The sequence below is a fragment of the Tamandua tetradactyla genome, chromosome 4 (genome assembly GCF_023851605.1).
Source record: "Tamandua tetradactyla isolate mTamTet1 chromosome 4, mTamTet1.pri, whole genome shotgun sequence".
Taxonomy (NCBI): domain Eukaryota; kingdom Metazoa; phylum Chordata; class Mammalia; order Pilosa; family Myrmecophagidae; genus Tamandua; species Tamandua tetradactyla.
Window position 1 is genome coordinate 49078646 of NC_135330.1, and position 23639 is coordinate 49102284.

Here is a 23639-nt window from a genome sequence, read left to right on the forward strand (position 1 = left end):
ATGGTCTGTGGGCCAAATCTAGTTTACCACGTTTTTGGAAATAAAATTTTATTGGCACACAATCATGCTCCTTCATTTATAAATTTTCTAAGGCTGCTTTAGCACTCTGATAGCAGGATTGAGTTGTACACCGTATAGTCTGCAAAACTAAAACTATTTACTTTCTAACCCTTTATAGAAAATGTTTGCCAACCTCTGGTTAATAGCAAGGCTTCTGGGTCCAGATTGCCTGTGTTGCATTTACTTTTTGTGTGGAACTTTGGCAAGGTACTTTAACTCCTCTCTGTATCAGTTTCCTCATGTGTTATTAAATGCTAATAGTAGTAAGTAGTACCTACCTCTTAGGGTTATTGTGGGGATTAAATTAGTTAATAGAAACGAAGTCCTTAGAATAGTGCTTGGTATTTAATAAGTATCCCTAAGTGTTTGCTGTTATTAATACTAGTGCTGTTTGGTGATTCTGTATATCAAATCATGTTTTCTCAATTATAAATTGAGAACTTGGGAAAAAACTTAGAGCAGTGATGTGAGGACTTGTTTTGTGATAGTCTGTATGGTATGCTTGGTAATGCAGTTAGGGAACCATTTCTTTGTTAGTGAGATGGGGCTCTTGTGAGTTAACTGCCTGTCAGTATCTTTATTCATCTTGACTTGATTCAAGAAATAATGAGATTGGAGCACTGGAAGTTTAACACTGATTATTTTTCTGCATAATCTGAAATCTCCATTTAAGTTTCTTTAAAGGATATGTTACCTTGATGTGATAAATTTTGTGTGCAGACTTCACTTACTGAAGGCATGAGCTGAATATGTTCCATAGAAAGACGGTGGTCTATTCTTTTATTCACTGCAGTATTTTTCTGGTAGAATGAAATAAAGCAGGGATTGGCAAACTACAGCTCACAGACCGAAGCCTGCCCTCCATGTGTCAATTCCAATCATGCCAGTTTGTTTGCGTGTATTGTCTGTGCTACTTCTGTGCTACTGCATAATTCAGTAGTTGTCACAGAGACCACATGGTCTGTGGGAAGTAAAATATTTACTATGTGGCCTTCGGTAGGGTTGCACACAAACTTATGTAGGTTCTGCAGCAACTTCAGTAACTTCCAACACCAACACTGTGGGTACTAAAGTTCAGTTAGCAGCTGCCAAGACTGTAGTAACTCAGTTCAAATTCAATTCTGACTCTTGATTACAGGGAATTAGGGCCAACTCCGCAGGTTGAGGGCAATCCTCTACAAGATTGTCCTTCAGGCACCAGTTGCAAGTTTGGGGACCAGACTACATGTACTTCTGACCAAGTGGCTACTGGGGGTTCTGACCATTACCCTTAGGTTCTGTAATTTTCTAGAACAACTCAGATCTCACTGAAAGTGCTACACCTTTATTATAGTAAAAGGATACAAATAAGAAGAGGCCAAAAGAATAGAGGCATAGGGTGAAATCTAGGAGGGATTCAAAGGTAAGCTTCCATGTCTTCTCCACTTGGAGTCAGACCATGTCTTCCTGGCACAGAGATGTATGTTATCAATTGTGAAAGCTCCTCTGATAGGCATGAATGACTGAGCTGAGTGTCTGGAGTTTATATGGGATTTCATTTTGTAGACATGATTGGTGAATTCAATCTCCAAACGAACTCAAGCCCCCATCCTTAACCCCCACTCCTGGTTGGGAGGTTGGTCTAACATGACATGACTCAAAGCTCTAACCCTCTTGGTCTTTCTGGTTATCAGGTTTGGTCCTGGGTCCACTGCAAGTATCAAAAGATACTCCTATCACAAGAATTTCTAGAGATGTAGAGATTACCTCCCTAGGAAATTGGGACAAGCACCAACCAAGTTTTCTATTATACTATTGGCCCTTTTCAGAGAAAGTGTGTTAACCCCAGACATATTGTACTCTGTCCTGGAATCCCAATTCTTATTTATAATATTGCTTTTCTACAAACTATATAATGTATGCCTTATGATTAATACTTTTGGGAAATAGCTTTTTATAATTTTGGGATTTCTCTTGTTTTGGATGCTTCTAGTGGTACTGTAGTTGAGTATTAGAAGTAAATAATTTGGGGGTTTAAAGTATTCAGTCTTAATTTTTTGTATTCCCAACCAACTATGTGAACCTTGAATATAATTGCAGAGATGGCTTTAATCAGCTTCTATACAGTAGGCTTGTTGGTGTGTATTGAATTTGTATTTGACTAGGGTTCTTTTTAAAGTGTTTTCAGTATGTAATTAATTTTTTTATATTTAACTTTTTTTATTGTATAGTATAACATATATACAAGGCAAAGAAATAAGAAAGCAACAGTTTTCAAAGCACTCTTTGACAAGTAGTTACAGGACATATCCCAGAGTTTGTCATAAGCTATCATGCGCTCCTCGTATTTTTCCTTCTAGCTGCTCCAGAGTATAGGGAGCTTGAGGGCTTAAATTTTTTGTATCACCACAATCAACTTTTTTCTTCATTTTTTAATGAAAAATGGTATATATAAAAAGCTATAAATTTCCAAGCATAGCACCACAGTTAGTTGTAGAACATATTTTGGAGTTTGATATGGGTTACAGTTCCACAATTTTAGGTTTTTACTGCTCTAAGATACTGGAGACTAAAAGAGATACCAGTTTAATGATTCAGCATTCATATTCATTTGTTAAATCCTGTCCTTTCTGTGTAACTCCACCATCACCTTTGATCTTTCCATCCCTCTCTTTAGGGGTGTTTGGGCTATGGTAGTTCTAAATTTTCATATTGGAAGGGTCTGTCACTAATATGGGGTAGGAAGATGGAACTTTCTGATGTTCTGAAGAGGCTGGGCTAGTTTTCAGGACTTATCTGGACCAGGGACCCATTGGAAAGTTGTAGGTTTCTGAAAAGTTACTCTAGTGCATGGAACCCTTGTGGAATCTTATATATTGCTCTAGGTTTCTTTAGGATTGGCTGGAATGGTTTTGGTTGGGGGTTGGCAGGTTATGATAGGTAGCAAGGTCTGCCTGAAGCTTGCATTAGAGCAACCTTGAGAGTAGCCTCTTGACTCTATTTGAACACTCTCTGCCGCTGATACTTTATTAGTTACACTTCTTTTCCCCCCTTTTGGTTAGGATGGAATTGTTGATCCCACAGTGCCATGTCTGGATTCATCCTTCGGAGTCATCTCCCACATAGCAGAGAGACTTTCACCCCTAGATGTCATGTACCATGTAGGGGGGGTGGCAATGATTTCACTTGCAGAGTTGGGCTTAGAGAGACTGAGACCACATCTGAGCAACAACAGAGGTCCCCCAGAAGTAACTTTTAGGCATACCTGTAGGTAGTCTAAGCTTCTCTGCTATCTATGTAAGCTTTACAAGAAGAAGCCTCATGATTGAGGGCATGGCCCATTGATTTGGGTGTCCCTAAAGTTTGACACAGTATCAGATGATTCCCTGATGGTAAGGTTTAATAGTTCCGTATTCTTTCTCCCATCCCTTAGGGGACTTTGTCGATATATTTTGATTACCTGTGTAATATACTCCAGGATGTATCCAGGCATTACAATAATCTATAGAGGATTAAAAGACCTCTTTCTTGTTTTGTGCTCCCTGTGTTTCAATTGTTCAAATGAGCTGTACAGATAGGTTAAATTAGATTATGCAGTACCGAAAATTTCAGTTCCAGATCAAATAAACCTTTCCTCCATTGGTCTCACAGGAGTATGTGTGGTTCTAAAATATAGATCTTGTCTTCCTTACCCTCCCTGAATTACTGAATTACTTTAACCCCAACCTGATTGTCTTTGTTCTTATGTCTAAATGTCAGTATATCTAAGTATATAAAACAGCCTCTTGAAATCCAGAAATAATAATTACCATTCCGGACTAAATGTGTCTGCTATAAAAGCTTACAGTCTAGGTCCCTGTTTTCTTGTAAGCATTTTCTAAAGGAGACCATACTGTTATATGTTCTTTTGTTTCTGGCTTATTTTGCCTCACCAAATATCCCACACGTTCGTTCACATCATTGCTTACCTCATGATTCCTTTTTTGTAGGAGCACAATATTCGTTCATAAGTATGCACCATCATTTGCCAATCTACTTCTTAGTCATTGCATCCTTTTGCCACCTGCATTCCTCAGGGATCATGTATAGCGTCCAAAATCCACTGTCCATCATCACTCTCAGTTTTAGATAATTTCATTGTTCCCAAGAGAAAGAAAACCAGTAAACACACCCTCGCTAGTTAGGAAATCTAAACCTCCTCTTAACTCTTGTTCCTGTGCCCATTATTTACCTGTGCTGTTGCTCTGGTAGTGCTGATGGTTTTCTTTTGAACATAGCTCATAGCATACAATAGCAGTTTTTCCCCGTACTCTGGATTTAAATACTCTTTGTACAAGAATCGTATCTTTGAAGTGATTCTTGAGAGAACTAATTCATATTTCTAGTGTTAGTCAGTGGGACACATAGGTCTGTACAACCACTTTCAATCCGGTTTATCTTCACAATGGTAATATTATTTATAGGCCTGCTAGAGAACAATCTTCACTCCTGTCTATTCCCTTACATTGGAGTTCAACCTCATTAGCTAACGTTTCACCCATCCCTAGCTTCTGTGTATCTCTGAGTCCCTTATATTCTGTATTATAAGCCTTTGATTATACCTTTACGCTGGTCATAAAAGTGGAATCATACAGTATCTATCCTTTTGTGTCTGGCTAATTTCACTCAGCATTATGTCTTCAAGTCTCATCCATTTTGTCATGTGCTTCAGGACATCATTTTGTCTTATTGTTGCATAATATTCCATTGTACGTATATACCACATTTTGTTGATCCACTTGTCTGTTGAAGGGCATTTGGTTTGTTTCCATCTTTTGGCAACTGTGAATAATGCTGCTAAGAACATTGGTGTGCAATGTCTGTTTTTGTTGTAGCTGTCAGCTCTTCTGGGTATATACCAAGTCGTGCTATTGCTGGGTCATAGGGCAACTCAATATTTAGTTTCCTAGGGAACTGCCAAACAGTCTTCCATAGTGGCTTGCACCATTATACATTCCCACCAGCAGTTCATAAGTGTCCCAGTTTCTCTACATCTTCTCCAACAGTTATAGTTTCCTGTTTGTTTAATAGCAGCCATTCTTATAGGCGTGAGGTGGTATCTCATTGTAATCTCGATCTGCGTTTCCCTTTTAGCCAGTGAAAATCAGTATCTCTTCATGTGCTTTTGAGCCATCTTTAGCCCATTTTATAATTGGGTTGTTTGTTTTTGTTGTTGAGTTTAAGATTTCTTTGTATATACAGAAAATCAAACCTTTGTCCAATATGTGATCTCCAAATATTTTCTCCCGTTGAGTTGGCTGTCTCTTCACCTTTTTGTTAGTTGTTTTGAGGTACAGAAGCATTAGATTTTGAGGAGTTCCCATTTATCTATTTTTTCTGTTGTTCTTTGTGCTTTGGTGTAAAATTTAGGAAGCTGCCTCCTATTACTAGGTCTTGAAGATGTTTTCTTACATTTTTTTCTAGAAGCTTTATGGTGCTAGTTCTTATATCTAGTTTGATCCACTTTGAGTTAATTTTTGTTTAGGGTGTAAAATAGGTGTCCTCTTTTATTCTCTTGGTTGTTGATATCCAGTTCTTCCATTCCCAGTTATTGAAAAGACTATTTTGTCCCAGTTCAGAGGATTTAGGGGCCTTGTCAAAAATCAGTTGACTATAGATTTGGTGGTCTATTTCTGCACTGGTGATTTGATTCCATTGGTCAGTGCTTCTGTCTTTGTACCAGTACTATGTTGTTTTGACCACTGTGGCTTTATAGGTGGTTTTAAAGTCAGGGAGTGTTAGTCCTCCCACTTCGTTCTTCTTTTTTAAGATGCTTTTAGCTATTTGGGGTTTTCTTTCCCTTCCAGATGAATTTGATAATTAGCTTTTCCAAATCTTCAGATTACGTTGTTGGAATTTTGATTGGTACTGTGTTGAATCTGTAAATCAATTTGGGGAGAATTAACATGTTAACTATATTTAGCCTTCCTGTCCATGAGCAGGAAATGTCTTTCTACCCATTTAGATCTCCTTTGATTTCTTTTAGCAGTGTTATGTAGTTTTCTGTGTACAAGTCCTTTACATCCCTACTTAAGTTCATTCGTAAGTACTTGATTCTTTTAGTTGCTGTTTTGAATGGAATTTTTTCCTTAACTGACTCTTCAGCTAGGTCATTGTGTATAGAAATGTTACTGATTTTTTCACATTAATTTTATATCCTGCCACCTTGCTGAATTTGTTTATTAGGTCAGGTAACTTTGCTATAGATTTCTCAGGATCTCCCAAGTATAGCATTATATCATGTGCAAATAATGAGAGTTTTACTTCTTCCTTTCCAACTTGGATGCCTTTTACTTCTTTGTCCTGCCTGATTGCTTTAGCTAGAACTTCTAGCACAATGTTGAATAACAGTGGTGACAGTGGGCATCCTTGTTCTGTACCTGATCTTAGGGGGAAAGCTTCCAGTCTCTCTCCATTGAGTACGTTGCTGGCTATTGATTTTTCATATACGCCTTATCATGTTGAGGTAGTTACCTTTGATTTCTATCCTGTGGAGTGTTTTTATCAGAAAAGGATGCTGGATTTTGTCGATAGCTTTTTCAGCATCAGTCGAGATGATCATGTGATTTTTCTGTTTCAGTTTATTAATGTGCTGTATCACATCTGTTGATTTTCTTTTGTTGAGCCATCTGTGCATTCCTGGCATAAACCCCACTTGGACATGGTGTGTAATTCTTTTAATGTCTTGTATTCAGTTTGCTAATAGTGTATTGAAATTTTTGCATCTATGTCGTTAGGGAGATTGGTCTGTAGTTTTCCTTTCTTATAGCATCTTTATCCGATTTTGGTATTAAAATGATGTTAGCTTTATAAAATGAGTTAGATAGAGTTTCTTTTTCCTCAATTGTTTGGAAAAATTTGAGCAGTAGATGTTAGTTCTTTTTGGAATGTTAGATGAAATTCTCCTGTGAAGCCATCTGGCCCTGGTCTTTTCTTTGTAGGAAGAATTTTGATGACTGATTGAATCTCTTTACTTGGAATTGGTTTGTTGAGATCTTCTGTTTCTTCCTGAGTCAGTGTAGCTTGTTTGCCTGTCTCCAGGAATTTGTCCATTTCCTCTAAGTTGTCTAATTTGTTGGCTTATAGTTGTTCATAGTATCCTCTTATGGTTTCTTTTATTTCTTCAGGGTCTGTGATAATGCACCCATTCTCATTTCTGATATTGTTTATTTGCATCCTCTCTCTCTTTTTCTTTGCCAGTCTTGCTAGTGGCCCATCAATTTTATTGATTTTCTCAAAGAACCAACTTTTGGTTTCATTGACTCTTTCTGTTGTTCATTTGTTCTCCAATTCACTTATCTCTGCTTTAATCTTTGTTGTTTCTCTTCTTCTGTTTGCTTTTGGGTTTGTTTGCTGTTTTTTCTCAAGTTCCTCCAGGTGTGTCCTTGTTTTTTGCTCTTATTTTTTTAATAAAGGCATTTAGGGCAATAAATTTCCCTCTCAACACAACCTTTGCTGCATCCCATAAGTTCTGGTAAGTTATATTCTCATTTTCATTCATCTCCAGATTACTAATGATTCCTCTAGCCATTTCTTCTTTGACCCACTGGTTGTTTAAGAGTGTGTTATTTAATCTCTCTATATTTGTGAATGTTCTTGTTCTTCGGTGTTTCTTGAGATCCATCCTCATCCCATTGTGATCAGAGAAAGTGATTTGAATAGTTTCAGTGTTTTTAAATTTATCAAGACCTGTTTTGTGCCCCAGCATATGATCTATTGTGGAGAATGTTCCATGAGGACTAGAGAAGAATATATAACTTTGTGTTTTAGGTTACAATGACCTATATATGTCTGTTAGGTCTAAATCATTTATCAAGTTATTTAACTTCTCTATTTCCTCATTGATCTTCAGTCTGGTTTTTCTGTCTATAGAGAAGAGTGGTGTAGTGAAGTCTCCTATTATTGTTAAAACATCTATCTCTCCCTTCAGTTTTGTTAATGTCTGTCTTATGTACTTTGGAGCGCCTTGATTGGGAACATAAACATATATGATTGTTTTATCTTCTTGGTGAATTGTCCCTTTAATTAGTATATAGTGTCTTACTTTGTCTCTTATGATGTCTTTACCTTTAAAGTCTATTTTGTCTGATGCTAGTATCACTATTCCTGATTTCTTTTGGTTACAACTTGCCTGGGAAATCTTTTTCCATCCCTTTACTTTCAATCTGTTTTTTATCCTTGTGTCTAAGATGAGTCCCTTGTAAACAGAAATATAGCTGGATTACGTTTCTTAATCCATTCTGCCGTTGTGTATCTTTTAATTGGTAAGTTTAGTCCATTAACATTCAGAGTTATTACTGAAAAGGCATTTCTTGAATCCACCATCTTATCTTTTTAATTTTATTTTTTAGATCTATATGTTCTTTCCCTCTTTCTCTTTGTATTCTTTAAATTACCTTTAGTGGTACTCTTCAGTTCTGTGCCCTTCTCCAGACCTCTCTCTCCTGCCTTTTTTTTCAACTGGCGGAACTCCTTTTAGTATTTCTTACAGGCCTGATCCCTTATTGACAAATTTGTTCTGAACTTCTTTGTCTGTGAAAATGTGACTCTCTCCCTCAGTTTCGAAGGACAATTTGACTAGATATAGAATTCTTGGCTGGAAGTCTTTTCTCTTAGAGGATCTTGAATATATCATACCACTGCCTTTTCCCCTCCAAGGTGGTATTTGAGTAGTCTGAACTCCATCTCATTTGGTTTCCCTTGTGTTTAGTAGATTGTTTTTCTCTTGCTCCTTTCAGGATTTTCTCCTTCTCTATAACGTTTGACAGATTGATTAGTATGTGCCTTGGGGAAGGCCTGTTTGGATTTATTCTGTTTGGAGTTTGTTGGGCTTCTGTGACTTGCATATTTATGTCATTTATGAGGGTTGGAAAGTTTCCCCCCCTACTCTCCTGTCCCTTTACTACTTTCTGTTCTGTCTGGGACACCAATGATTCTTAAATTTGTGTGCTTTGTTTTGTCTATCATTTCCCTGAGATCCCATTCAAGTTTTTCCATCTTTTTTCGCCATTTGCTGTTTTGTGTCTTCGAAATCAGTTATCCTGTCCTCTGTATCACTTATTCTTTCTTCTGTCTCTTCAGATCTGGTGTTGTGTGCCTCTAGTATGTTATTTATTTAGTCAACAGAGTCTTTAATCTCTATGATATGTGTTTTTCTATTTATTCTTTCAAATTCCTCTTTATATTCTTCTACTGTCTTCTTGATCTCCTTTATGTCATTTGCTTTCCCATTTATTTTAGCAAATAGAGTTGCACAAACATCTTTGATTAGTTATTCCAACGTCTGTGTCTCCTCTGCTGTTTTAATTTGGTAATTAGGCAGGGCTTTATCTGTCTGCATTGTGATATGCTTAGTGATCTTCTGCTGTCTTTGTGGCATGTAAATATCTTGATTGATTTACTTTGGGAGTTGATTTCTTTCAGTAGTCTAAGGCCTTGTGTTTGCGGCATGGTTGTACAGCAGAGAGCAGGGTACAGGGTGGGGCACTTACTGTGGTGATTTGTTTCAGGTCAGGTATAAGCGCAGGTTGGGGATGTTGAATGTGGGCACCCAGCAGCTAGGAATGTAGCTATGCGGGTGCACCGATCTGGAGGGCGTAACCCTGGTGTGCGCTGGTGTAAGGTACAAGGCCCTTTGTGCACATGCGTAGAGCTGTGGCAGCAGGTCGGTGTTATGCCTTTGTGGGTTGGGGGCAGATGTGACCGGGCTGCGTAGGTCAACACTTTCTTAGAGCTGGGAAATGTGGGTGAGGGCCATGTATATGTGCAGTTCTAGGACTGCTATAAAGGGCTGTTTACAGAGTGAATGATGTGATTGGTGGCCTGTGCGCTTGCGTGGCCAAGGAATGCCGTAAAATGATGTGCAGAAATCAGGGGGGCAGAATGATGTGGTGTGACACCATGGGCAGGAAACAGGGGTAGCCTGGGTATTGAGGTTAGTGCCTGTAGCCTTTATGCGCTGGCATCAATCTGCAGGGAACAGGCAGGAGGCTGTAATGCTCTGGAGGGGTACAGAAGAGGTTGGGCTGTACTTGTAGTGGGGATGTGAGGCAGGTACGTGCACTGGGGTCTGGTGGGGTGGGGGCACCTGGAGTGTGAGGAATGGAAGCATGTGACCAGGTTCAGGTATGTGGGATTTGGGGTGAGTCGCTGGTCATGGGTTTGCTCTGGTGAGGGTAACGTGCCCAGGGAAAATGGCCTGGCTGACTGCCTAGTCTCCAGTTCCTGTCCGTGCACTCCCATGGGCTCTGCCTCCATACCAGACTCTTGTTTTTCTACCACTGAGTTCCTTGGCCTCTGCAACTAGGGCTGCCCCATATGGTGCAGAAGGCTCCCCCAGCTCAGCTGTAGTCCTAAATCACCACCTCAGTCGCCCTTCTGTCCCTTCTCTAACTTATCTGTAGAGCAGGGCTAATCTCGAGCTACTCTGTTCGTCCATCTTCCTGGAAGTCTGTAATTTAATTTTATAGTAGCTTCAAGATTTTGCTAGACTGTTTTAACAGAGATATAATGTAGACTATTTGTATTTGCTGTCGGTCATGAAATATATAAAATTTAAGAGTAAATCCCTTTTCTTTATAGAAACGGAAGGCTTTAAAATTGACACTATGGGCACCTACCATGGTATGACGCTGAAATCTGTAACGGTAAGTAAACTGTTGACTGCAAGGTTCTTTTGTCCTTGGTAGTTTATGTGAGTAGCAGGTGTTGAGGAAACATCTAGTACTTTCTGTTTCACATTTATTTTCAATGACCAGTTCTGTTAATAGATATATGGGTAAATTATTTGATACAAAAGTGTCCTGTTTTTTATTCTTTTTTTTTAACTATGTTAAGTATGTTTAAATAAAGTGCTGTTTTTCTTAACCTATAAATTAGACAGTTTTAACCTACTTGGCGTATTTAAAGCCAGCAAGAAAAGTAAAATGGCTCATTTTGGCCTAGTTCTTCTCAATAACATCTGCTTATGTTCTTTAAAATGTAGTCTTACATGCTTTAAAAAGAATAGAATACAGTGGTTAATGAAATGTTTCTGAAATACATACATAACAAAATACTTGGATGTGCACAAATATAAACCTTTGGTTTACTTCTAGTATACTTTCATTTTTATTTTGTTAATTCCCTAAAGATAGGTATTTATAGATGTTATGACCAAGTCATATTTAACATTTTTAGTTTTTTTTTTTTTGTTTGCATGGGCAGGCACCGGGAATTGAACCTGGGTCTCTGACATGGCAGGCAAGAAGTCCGCCTGCTGAGCCACTGTGGCCCACCCAACACTTTTACTTTTTATTTAACCAATGATAGGATGTAGTGAGGTAGAGCATGATTTCTGTTTACTTTATGTTGCGTATTTATTTTATAGAGCTTTATACATTTTATACTTTAAGATTTATAGTATACTAATTAGAATACCTACATACTTAGAATACAAATACCTAAGTCACTTTTATCTTTGTGAATCATTAGATATTTAAGGACTCAGTGTGGCATGGAATCATTTATATATTTGCTGTGGGATTGGTAAGAATTAAGATATCTTTATATACTTGGAATTTGCCGTGCTTTACTCATTTCCAGAAGCAGATAGCAAATATAAAGAAACTGATTTAAAATGGGATTTTTTTTCTTTTTCTGGTTTTCAAATTGGGATTATTAGATGTTTTGTTAATATACTAGTTAATTGTCATCAGATATGTCTTGATGTTACTGAAATTGTATGCAAATATGTTAATTCATACATCATGTACTTATTAAAACGTGTGTCAGACTCTGTTCTAGTTCCTGGGAATATGGCTGTGAATATGACAGATGGGATTTCTTTAAAAAGAGTAGGTAGAGAGGCCTCTCTGAGGAGGGAACAATTAAGCAGAGACCTGATGGAAGAGCGTTCCATGTGAGGTAGAGGCAGGAGTCAAGGCTGAGGCCCTGGCGAAGAATAGCAAGAAAGTTAGTCTTGTCCGAGCTTACTGAATGTGGGGAAATAAGTAATAAGAAATTAGATATTCCCATCATATGATATCTGGCCCATTTTTTTCTGATTTCAAAGTAAAGTTAATGAGCGTTAGATTTAGCTTAAATTCTGATATTATTCAGTTATGGACATTTTCTTTAGGACAGAACTTGTCTACTGGTCATTCCCCAAATGAATTGTTTTCTTTAGGTTGCCATCAAAATAAGTTTTTTGTTGAATGTTGTCATTATTTTTACTTTGATCTCGTTTCATGGCTCTGAAATGCCATGGCATTGATTTCATTATCTCAGCTCCTATGCATGCATTGAAATGCTATTGTTTCTACAGTGATGCTTTTTTACAGAGCAGTTTTTCTAAAAGCGAAGGGCAGTTTCTTCATTTTTTTTGAACAGTTTGAGGATATGACTTACTTATCAAAGACTTTGATGCCAAATGTACTTAGAAGAGAGGTGAATTCAAACTATTCCATACTGTCTGACTTTAAAGAAATCACAAAGACATAATTGTATAAGAATGCACTAGAAAGACTTAGTGTCTTAATCCCCGGTTTCAATTTCTGTGCTGCTTTTGACCCGATATATTTAGCATTTGTTGTAAAGAGAATACATAGGAAAGTTTAAACTTGAAATCTTTATTCAGATAATTGTTTCTTCTTAGTTGAATCTCACGTTTATGTTTCCAATTAAACATTTTTTTCCTCCTTTTATCTCTTTTGGCATTATTACTTACTTGTAAGTTTTACCAACTTTCTACCTTGGTCTCTGGTTGAGTGATTCTCTCTTACAGTATCCGCAAGGCTGTTAATAATCTGTGTTGAAAGGCTTTGCTGCACAGATGTACTTCTTTTCTAATTTATGTATAGTTTATTATTAGGTAATTTTCTCATTTCTTGCTATTGCTGTTCTTTATGGTTTTGATGTGCTTAGTTAGTATGCATAGTTACTGCAGTTAGAATCAATCTATGTTAGGACTGATGTAATATCTTTTGAATTCAAGATACCAGAGTGCTCTTAGATCCCAAATAAATTAATAATTGACTGTGCAGATGGTTAAAAATTTTGATGCCAAAAAACAAATAAACAAACAAACAAAAAACCCCAGGGTTTTCCCCATCTTTTGTGTGTTCTAGAGGAAGATGTGTGTTTTGGAAATAATATTTCTTAAAACTCAAGTTGTTGAAGTTTACTATAGAAACAAATGCACAGCCAGGATGTTTTAGGAAGGCTGTATGTTTTGTAGTATTTGGTAATATTTCATAAAAGTTCCAATTTATTATAGGAATAGAGCCCAATATCTTTAAAGTTAAAAGTTTCTTTAGTTGGATCTCAGGTTAACTATTAACTTTGGGCAAGAAATATGTCTCACAATAAAGGTTCCAGAGGAATAAGACATGAAAATGTTGGAGAATTGCTAGGGGGCTTTCGGAGTTAAGAGGTTTTTCCCAAAATGCATTACTTAATACTAGGGATTGAATCTGGACAGAAGGTCCCATGGGTTTGAACCCATTTGTAAGTAGAATCTTTGAAGATGTTATTGGTTAAGGTGTGCCCACACTGAATGAGGATGGATCTTAATCCAGTATGGTTTAACTGTCCTTATAAGCAAAGGAAATTGGACATGGAAAAGAAGCCATGGAGCTGCAGACAAGGCTACAAGGTTTTTGCAGAATTTGTAAGAACAGAAGCAGTTCCTGAAAGGGACAAAGAAGAGATTAATTGAAAGAAGAATGACTTCAAGAGCAGAACTATGTAAGCTGAGGTCCTGACTGAAGAGTTCTAAGGTTGAAAGAGGCCCACTGACATGTGGAAAGGGTAGGGCCCTCCTGTGCTTGCAAAGGGATGAACCTTAAGCCCCTTTATTCAGGGAGAGTGCTACCGTCCCAACGCTTAGAGATGATGGGGGCTTTTGTTCCAGTGTTTCCTGAAAGCCTGGCTTTCTGATGCTTGGAGAGGGTGTGACACATATACCTCAGTGTTCAGGGACCTCAGTGTTCAGGGAGAGCATGGTGGCAGCACAAACCCTTGAAATTGGTAGGGTTGCTTCTCCTTCAGGCCCTGAGAATGAAGAATCAAACTACAAATGGCTCTCAACTTTGAGTTCTAATGGAGCTTGTCCTACTGCATTTCAGACTTGTTTGGGACCCATTGTATTTTCTTCCCATTTTCTTTTTCTGGATTACCTGTCCTACCATGTGTATCAGGAGCAAATAACTTCTTTCTAGGTTTTATAGGCCCACAGATGGAGAGGAATTTTGCCCTATGATGGACCATGCCCATAACTTTTGTGATGAGATTTTGTATTTAGCCTTGTTCTGCAGTGGTCGAAGGCTTTGGGATGTTGTGATGGAAAGAATATATTTGCGTATGAGAAGAATTTGCCTGTTTTGGGGTCCAGAGTGCAGATTGTTGGTGATTGAATCATGTCTTCCATAAAGGGCATGTTCACATCCCAATCCCTGGTCTCGTGGGAGTGAATCCAATTGTAAATAGGACTTTTGAAGATGTTATTAGTTAAAAGGTATCCAAACTGAATGAGGGTGGGCCTCAATCCAGTATGACTGAAGTGTCCATATAATCAAAGGAAATTGGACACAGAGGAAAAGGCATGGGGATCAGCCAGAAAGTTGGAAGTCAACAGAACCCAGAAGAGAAAAGATAGGATACAGCATGTGCATTGCCATTATGACAGAAAAGCCATGGAACCCCAAAGATTTCCAGCAAGCCAGAAGATACTGACCCCAGGAAGAAGCAAACCTTCTAGCCTCTGAAACTGCGAGTCAGCCATTGTATGGTATTTGTTTTAGCAACTGGGAAACCATAGGTTTAAGAAGCATTAGATTAAACAGATTTTGTGGTACAGGCATCTCATTGTTTTAATCTCTGAATATTTAAGTATGCATTTTTCCCAAGCTTATTTATACCTACAGTTTATCCTTCCCCACCTCTGTTTGGAAATAGCTCCGTGAAGGAACTAGTGTTTGATAGAATCAGTTTAAGAAAAGCTGCCTTAGTAGTATATTTTGGGAGTACAGGCCATTCAATGAGGAGACCAGAATATATCTTCATGAATTCCTTTTGTGAAAGAAACCATCTTAGACTAAGAAATTGGCACTTGACAGTGCTTTTCATTCTATAATAAATAAGGGTAGATGATGGAGACCTGTCTTTGCTAGTTGAGTAGCCCCAAACCCATCTGAGGTTCCCCTGGAGAAACAATAGGAAGATATAATCACATTTCACTCTTGTAATATTTATAAGGATTTGGTAATTACATTGACGGGAGAACAGTTTCGTTTTAAACTCCCAATCTGGTTTGTTCATTTTCAGCTGGAAGGGTCACAAACTCGCACCTTTTTTTTCTTTCCCTTATTCCTGTAGAAGCACAGAATATCATTGGTTCCCAGTTACTTGCTGTCTTCGTTTTTGAAGAAGCATTTTGCATTCTGACATTGTGCAGATTGAAAGCTTTCCCTTAAGAACTTCATTGAATTAATTAACAGACATCCTAGTTCTTGCAGTAAATCTTTTTGCAGAACCGTTTTTCTGATAGTAAACTTAGATGAATTTCCATGATCTGTGTTGAGATGTGAAAATATCACCATCATCTTTCAATTTAAGGAGGGTCCAGCTCTTAAAAGCAAGAATACATGCATTAATAATCCACCCTTCTGTCTTACTCTCCTCCACTTTCCATTTTGTAAAACCTCCTTCATTCTTATTTGGTTATTGGTTAATTTGTTGTTCATCTCAGTGTTATAGGAGTGCTTTTGTCGCCACTATTGTTCTGGAGTTGGATGTAGGGCCCATACCAGCAGAAGATGGAGATAGTTCCTTAAGACTTTCTTACTTAGGACGCTCCTTTACTTCCCACCTTCCTTTCTGTCTTCAACAAATATTTGTTGAGTGGTTGCCATGTTATGTGCTGTACTAGGTGGTAAGATATCAAAGGTAAACCAAACCAAACAAGTTCTCACGGACTTTGCAGTCTAAAGGAGAAGAGACACATTTATCAGCCATTCATATATAAAATTATGATCAAGCTAAGTGTGTAGAGGAGAGGTATATTGTTCCAGGAAAGCCTAAAATTGGGGGATTTGTTGTAGGAGTCAAAATACTTCACTGAGGAGGTAATACTTGAAGTAAGATCTGAATTTTCAGTACGAGTTAACAAGGGGCAGGAAAGCATGTTTTAGAAACAGTGAACAAACAATATGAGTAAAAAGTGCATGGTAGGACAAGACTTGAAAGAAGACTATTTGCTTGTTGTGCAAACTTTACATACCTGTAGGAATGTTTAATTATAATAGATTTGTAATAAAACATACCAAGGACCACATTTTCTTCCTCTTCTCAGAGTCAGATGCAGCTTGTCCATAAGTGCCAAAAAACTGACATCACATGGCCTCTTTTCGAATATTTGTGGAATTGTTTGTTGTCCTTATCTAAATGTGGCCCCTAATTTATTAAACATTTATTGTAATTAAATTTTTTTTACAGATAAATTTGTTTTTACTGAAGGAGTTACTTTTCTTTCAATCCTTTATAAAACAATAGCAATTAAAAACTTCATTTTTGAAAGTAAAATATTTACATATGAACAAATAACTGCAAAATTTACACAAAAAAATGGGAAGACGGATTTCCTAAAAGACAAAAGGTGTGACAGTTTTCAGGTGTTGATAAAAAATACGAGCATTTAGTTCACATGTGCAAATTAAAGTCTAATGTGAGAATTCACATGGAGAAAGCCAAAGTATTTACAGTCATAAAAGTACTATCCATAGACAATTTATTGTAATAACCTCTGAAAATATAAAGAACCAATTAGTATATTTGTAATAAAAAAATAGGTACAAAGCAAGGACTCTGCTCCAGCATGTGGGAAGGTGACCCACAGCCTGTGCAATCTGTTATTGCAAAATAATTATCCTGTCCAGAGCCATTATATTCTAATCTCACGTAGGGGGGAGGGCAATGTTTTCACTTGCAGAGTTGAGCTTAGAGAGAGTGAGGCCACATCTGAGTTACAAAAGAGGTCCTCCAGAAGTATCACTTAGCTCTGCTACCAACATAAGCTTCACAAGAGTAAGCCTCAAGATCAGGGGCTTGGCCTATTGATTTGGATGTCCCTAATGTCTGACATAGTATCAGGAGTTTCCCCAGTGGTAAAGTTTAATAGTTCCATATTTTTCTCCTGTTTCTCAAGGGACTTTGCCAATACTTTTTAATTATCTGCCTAATATATTCTGGGATGTAACTAGGCATTACCTTAAGCTATACAGATCGAAGGCTTCTTATCCTAGGTTTCCTATGTTTCAGTTGTTCAAATCAGCTATCCAAACAGGTTGAGTTATATTATGTGCTACAAAAAATTTAGGTTCCAGACAAAATAAACCTTTCTACCTTTTTTCTCAAAGAGTAGGTACATTTCTAAAATATAGACAATGTCTTCCTTACCCTGTGTTGTGAATTACCTTAATCCCAGTCTGATCGGCTTCATTCTTGTCTCTAAATAACAGGTTATAGATATATAAAACATCCTCTCAAAATCCAGAAATAAAAATTACCACTTGGATTAAATGTGTCTGCTAGCTTATAGTCTAGGCCCCTGTATTCTTTTAAGCATTTTCTAAAGGAGACCATACAATAATTGTTCTTTCATTTCTGGCTTATTTTGCCTCACCAAATGTCCCACAGGTTCATTCATGTTGTTGCATGCCTCTCCGCTTCGTTCTTTTTTGTAGCAACATAATATTTGATCCTATAGGTGGCAGGGAATTTTAATGCATATAAATTGAAAGTTTATGTAATGTTACCTTTATTCATCTTACTGGAATTTATTGAAAATCCATTTCGTATTGGATGGTACTTTTGGTATAAGCCTATACAATTATACTTCATTAATTTAGCTGTGTATTTCATTTAAGGATAATTATTGGTTTAATCAAAACATCTCTATCTGTAGCATTTACTTTAAAATTAATTCACCAATGACCTTGTATTTAATATCACATTCACAGATCTCTTTGGGCTTTTATTTTTTGCATGGGCAGGCATCAGGAATCAAACCCAAGTCTCTGGCATGGCAGGTGAGAACTCGACCTGCTGAGCCACTGTGGCCTACCCTGGGCTTATTTTTGAAAGAAACGTAGACAAAGATTTTGTTGGCAGAAATGTCAGTAGTTGTCTGGAAACCGTTACGTAAATTTTTAAAAAACTTTTTAAATTGTATAATATGTATACAAAACAAAGGAATAAAAAGGCAACAGTTTTCAAAGCATTCTTCAACAGGTAGTTACAGGACAGATCCCAGAGTTTGTCATGGGCTACCATACGATCCTCTCAGATTTTTCCTTCTAGCTGTTCTAGAATGTAGGAGGCTAGAAGGAATAAATATTTTTTTTTATCATCATGATTGACTTTTTTTCTTTTTTGTGAAAAATAACATATATACCAAAAAGCAATAAATTTCAAAGCACAGCACCACAATTAGTTGTACAGCAGATTTCAGAGTTTGGCATGGGTTACAATTCCACAATTTTAAGTTTTTACTTCTAGCTACTCTAAGATACTGGAGACTAAAAGAGATATCAATTTAATGATTCATCAGTCATAATCATTTGTTAAATCCTATCTTCTGTTATGTAATTTTTAATAATGTTATCATCACCTGTCTTACAGTGTTTAATATTGATCATTGTGAGAATAGGACAAAACATAAACAAATTTGGAAATACTGTATTTTTTTAACAACATGATAAATATATATACTATGTAATTTCAGTTTGATTATATATTACTCTTTTGATTGTAGTTCCATGTGTAATGTTATAATTACACATGACTCTCAGAATTGCACAAGAACAAATTTTAGTTTTCCTTAAGTTTAATACTCTTTTCTTGGACGTACTACAGATGAACTTTTTGTTGCAATTCCACAGCTTTAATCTATTCAATTTTAAAACAAATAGAATCAGCATTAAAAGTATTTCACCAGTTTTAAATACAAACTACTTCTCAATGTGTTTTAGACTAACCACTACTTTTCTTGAATATACACATGGTTTTATTTTATATATTTCTCCTAATATTTTAAAGAAAAGAGTTTAATTTTTAATGTTTCTTTTTAGTTCGTAAGTGGTTTATCAATTCATTCATATGAAAAAACCAATATATTTAATAACATCCTATTTTGGTATGTTTAGATATGTTCTTGATGGTTACTTTTCCGTTTGCCATTTTGGCTGAGGGTTAGTTTCCTGTATCAATTTCTAGGTCTTCATAAAGTGATTTAAATCTTCAATAAATTTTCAATCTATTATTTAAATCCCGCATTCAAAACTTTTTCTTAGCTGTTTTAATGTTCATTGGATTATCTAATTAGCTCATCCCCTAACTCCCCCATCCCTGTTCCCCCACAGCCTTCCAAGCACCACATTTGATTTTTAATTCTAAGTTTTGGTTTCTTTTCCAGGTCTTTTTCTTGATGGATGTTTCTTTTAGTGTTGTTCTTCTTGTCTTTCCTGCTTCTCATGTTCCTCTGTGAGTGACTGTTCCCATGTTTTTAAAAAAATATCTATTTTAAGCTCTTCCTTGCTTCTGGTCAGGTCAGATCTTACTATTTAGATACTTAAGTGCTTATTTGAAATTTCAGAATGCTGCTTTGCTGTGAATTAGTTAAAGCCATATCCTTTTAAAATGCTTAGGAATTAAAGTTTTTTAAGATTTTTATTTTTGTTTTTATTGGAAACAGAGTCATACCATAAAACTCAGGTAATTGTCCCACTGTTGCACTTTTATATGTCATAGTTTATGTTCTCGTGGAAAAAGCATTTAGATTTTTATAATAGTATAAAAGATCAAATGCAGAATTATTTTGAAATCAGCTCGCGTTAACATGATTTTTATAAGTTACGATTAAAGTCGCAAAGAATTGATTCAGTTGTTCGTCACCATCTATAAGTGGTAAAATTTGGATGCTATCAGTCATTTATCTCATCATTTATCTCCCTCCAATTTTTTTTTTTATATACAGACTTCAGTTTTCTCACAGTGTCTTTTCGTTATTTCTGTCTTCTGTGTGTTGCCATTAGCAATCTGTAATCGAATTCCTTATATATTTTGGTATACAAAGTTTGAAAATTGAAATTAAGTAGCTCTTTGATACTTTTGAAGTACCAGAATCCTCATTTATATTATGTAAAAGTCTTTTAGTTTTCTTTTGAACAACAGCAAAAAACCCTCACAAGTTCTCCTTCTGATATGATTAGAATCTTTAAATAATTTATCTTAAAATGTTACACAAAATATTTCATAGCATACTTAGGAATTGTTGAGTTTTCTAATAGTAGATTTGTAGATACATTGTAATTATTCAAGAACTTTGATGTATATCATCACTTTTATATTGTAAAAATTATTTTAACAATAACAGAGAAAGAACTTTCAAAGCTTTAACTATTGAAATACATTTTGATGTTGGGAAAATATTTTTTCTTTATCTAAATTAAATGTAATTGATATAATTTACCTTACACTTTCTAATCATTTTTGGGGCAACCTGTGATATGGTTTGATTTATTTGTATTTCTGGGTAAAAAATTACAGTATAATTTAGCATTTTTGAAAAGTTTGTATAGTTTTTTTAAACTTTAAAATGAAAACATCAACATAAAAGTCATGGTAAGGTAAATATTAAAAAAAAACATGCTTTTTTATCAGTATGACACACTGATAGTAATACATTTATATTTTATATAGCAGCCCTCTTATAGATCACTGAAGACCAATCTGGTTTTCTTTCTTTATTTTTATTTTATTTTTACAATTGATGATAGCACATTTTTAAAATTGTACTTTTAAAAAAATATATTTTTATTGTAAATAGCAAACAAACGTACAAACATTCTTGACATGGTTACAATCATTGGCTCACAATAGCATCACATAGTTGTGTATTCATCACCATGATCATTTTTTTTGACATTTGCATCTCTCCAGCAAAAGAAATAAAAGAAAAACTCATACACGCCATACCCCTTACTTACCCCTCCCTCTCACTGACTACTAATAGTTCAATCTATTCAAATTCCAATCTGGTTTTAAATGCCTGAAGATTTTTCAACACTATTCTTGATAAGTAACAATTCAAAGGATATATAACTGCTTGTGATGAGTAGTGGTGCAGAGGATTGTGTTGCCTGGGAAAGAGCAGCTATTTGTATCCCAAGTCGCCTCTTAAAGTCACATTGCCGTAGTAATTTGCCATGGCCCAAAGAAAGGCTGAGACTGGGTGATGTTAGTACACCATGAGAGATCTGATTCATTTTAATCAGTATTATGAGAGTAACATCTGAAATGAAAAGCTGATTTATTTACAGTGAAAAATTCAATTGACAAGAACAGTGGACATTTAGATCTACTGTTTGACACATATTTATTCTCCTTTTTAAAGAAGCTGCATGGGAAACCACAGAATAATGAATTGGGTGCAACAGTGAGCACATAATAAACTATATACTTCAAATGTTTAAATGGTATTAGAATAAGTTAGTTTGGTGTCTGCATTTCTTCATTAAGGAAAGACCTGTTATAAGGCCAAGGCCCTCGCAGTGGTGAGATAGGTTGTCATCATTTGCTACTGTGATTTCTGTATTTCTTGTTTTGTCACTAACCCCTCTCCAGAAGGATATATTTGTGCTTTAGATGTATTGATTACTGATTCAGTTTTAGGCCTGACATCTCATCCTATACCATTTGACTTGTTAAAAAGTGTTGGTGAGGAAACAAGCTTTTTTTTTTTTTTCTTTCTTTGTGTCCTGGATAGCAGGGGTCACATTTCATTCTTTTTTCTTGTGAGTATCCCCTTATTGCAGCACTATTTGTTGAATTTTTGTTTTGTTTGTTTTTTCATTTGTTTGGGAAGTGCATGGGTTGGGAGCCAAACCCGGGTCTGCCACATGGCTGACAAGAATTCTGTCACTGAGTACCCTCACATCCCCTGGAAATGAGCTGTTTTGAATGTGAAATTCATAAAGTAGTTGACACAATCTGATTTGACGCAAGGCAGAGGAGGCAGTAGTAGAATGAACTTGATTCAAGTTTGCCATAGGCCTACCAATTAGTCCAGTTTAGTTTTGTTGATTTGGAAGGAGAGGCAGGGATGGGCATTGCCTGCTGGGTTTTGGAAATCACTTATAAGTTCTACCTGTTACGTAATCTCACAGGTTGATAATACACAATTTAATGTGATTTACTTGAATCTCACTCTCCTGATTAATTCAATAATTTTAATGATATAAAACATTGCAGTTTAAGCATTTCCTTTGTATAAAACTATTTTTAGAATTGGAGTGTAATGGATGAGTACAAAAATTAAAGATGAAGTGCAAATATAAGCACCATTTATGAAACTTTATAAATAGACATGTAATAATTTTTTCTTGAGGAACATTTTACATAGTTCAAGGAGATCACTTTTTTCTTTTCTTTTTTCTATTGTAAAAACTTAACATACAAACTTATATTTTTGGCATAAAAACATTCCATACATGGTGTACAATCAGTGGTTCACAATATCATCATGTAGTTGTATATTCATCACTATGATATATTTTTTTTAACATTTGCATCACTCCCGCAAAAGAAATAAAAAGAAAAAAAAATTCATACATACCATACTCCTCACCCCCCCTCTCATTGACCACTAGTGAGTGTTTCCACCTATGCAATTTATTTTACTCTTTGTCACCCCTATTATTTATTTATTTATCTATATTTTTTAGTCATCTGTCTATACCCTGGATATAAGGAGTAGCTCACCCAAGGTTCTCACAATCACACAGTCATATTGTAAACATTATGTCTTTATATAATTTTCTTCAAAAATCTAGACTACTGGAACACAGCTCAGCAGTTTCAGCTACTTCCCTCTAGCTACTCCAATACGCCATAAGCTAAAAAAGGATATCCATATAGTGCATAACCTCTCTATATAAGATAACCTCTAGACTCTGAAATCTTGCAGCCTCTAAAACTTAAATTTGTCTCATTTCTCTCTTCCCCCTTTTGGTCAAGAAGATTTGATCTCTTGATGCCAGGTCCTGGCTTGCACCAGGCTTTCTGTACCATGTTGCCAGGGAGATTTATACCTCTGGGAGTCCCATCCCATGTGGGGGGAGGCACGGCAGTGAGTTCACATGCTGAGTTGGCTTAGAGAGAGAGGTCACATCTGAGCAACAAAAGAGGTTCTTTGGGGGTGACTCAGGCCTAATTTTAATAGGCTTAGCTTATCCTTTGCAGGAATAAATTTCATAGGGGCGAACCCCAAGATTGAGGGCTCGGCCTATTGATTTGGTTGTCCCCACTACTTGTGAGAATATCAGAAATTCTCCAAAATGGGAAGGTGAATTTTCCCCCTTTCTCTCCATTTCCCCAAGTGGACTTTGCAAATATTTCTTTATTCACTGTACAGCTTACTCAGGGATTTATCGGGGCATCACACTAACTTGGACAAACCTACAAAATCTCATGCCCTGTTCAAGGTTCCATGTACTTATGGTGTTCAATTAAACTGCCTATATATG

The 23639-nt window shown here is 36.3% G+C and overlaps 1 protein-coding gene across 2 annotated transcripts in view; it reads left to right on the forward strand.

The window, feature by feature from the left end:
• Positions 1–23639, forward strand: part of CDC73 (cell division cycle 73) — a 200979-nt gene that overhangs the window by 48246 nt on the left and 129094 nt on the right. For both annotated transcript variants that reach the window (XM_077157292.1, XM_077157291.1), the window contains exon 10: positions 10660–10724. In XM_077157292.1, coding sequence (XP_077013407.1) covers positions 10660–10724 — 65 coding nt within the window. The remainder of the gene's footprint in view (positions 1–10659; positions 10725–23639) is intronic.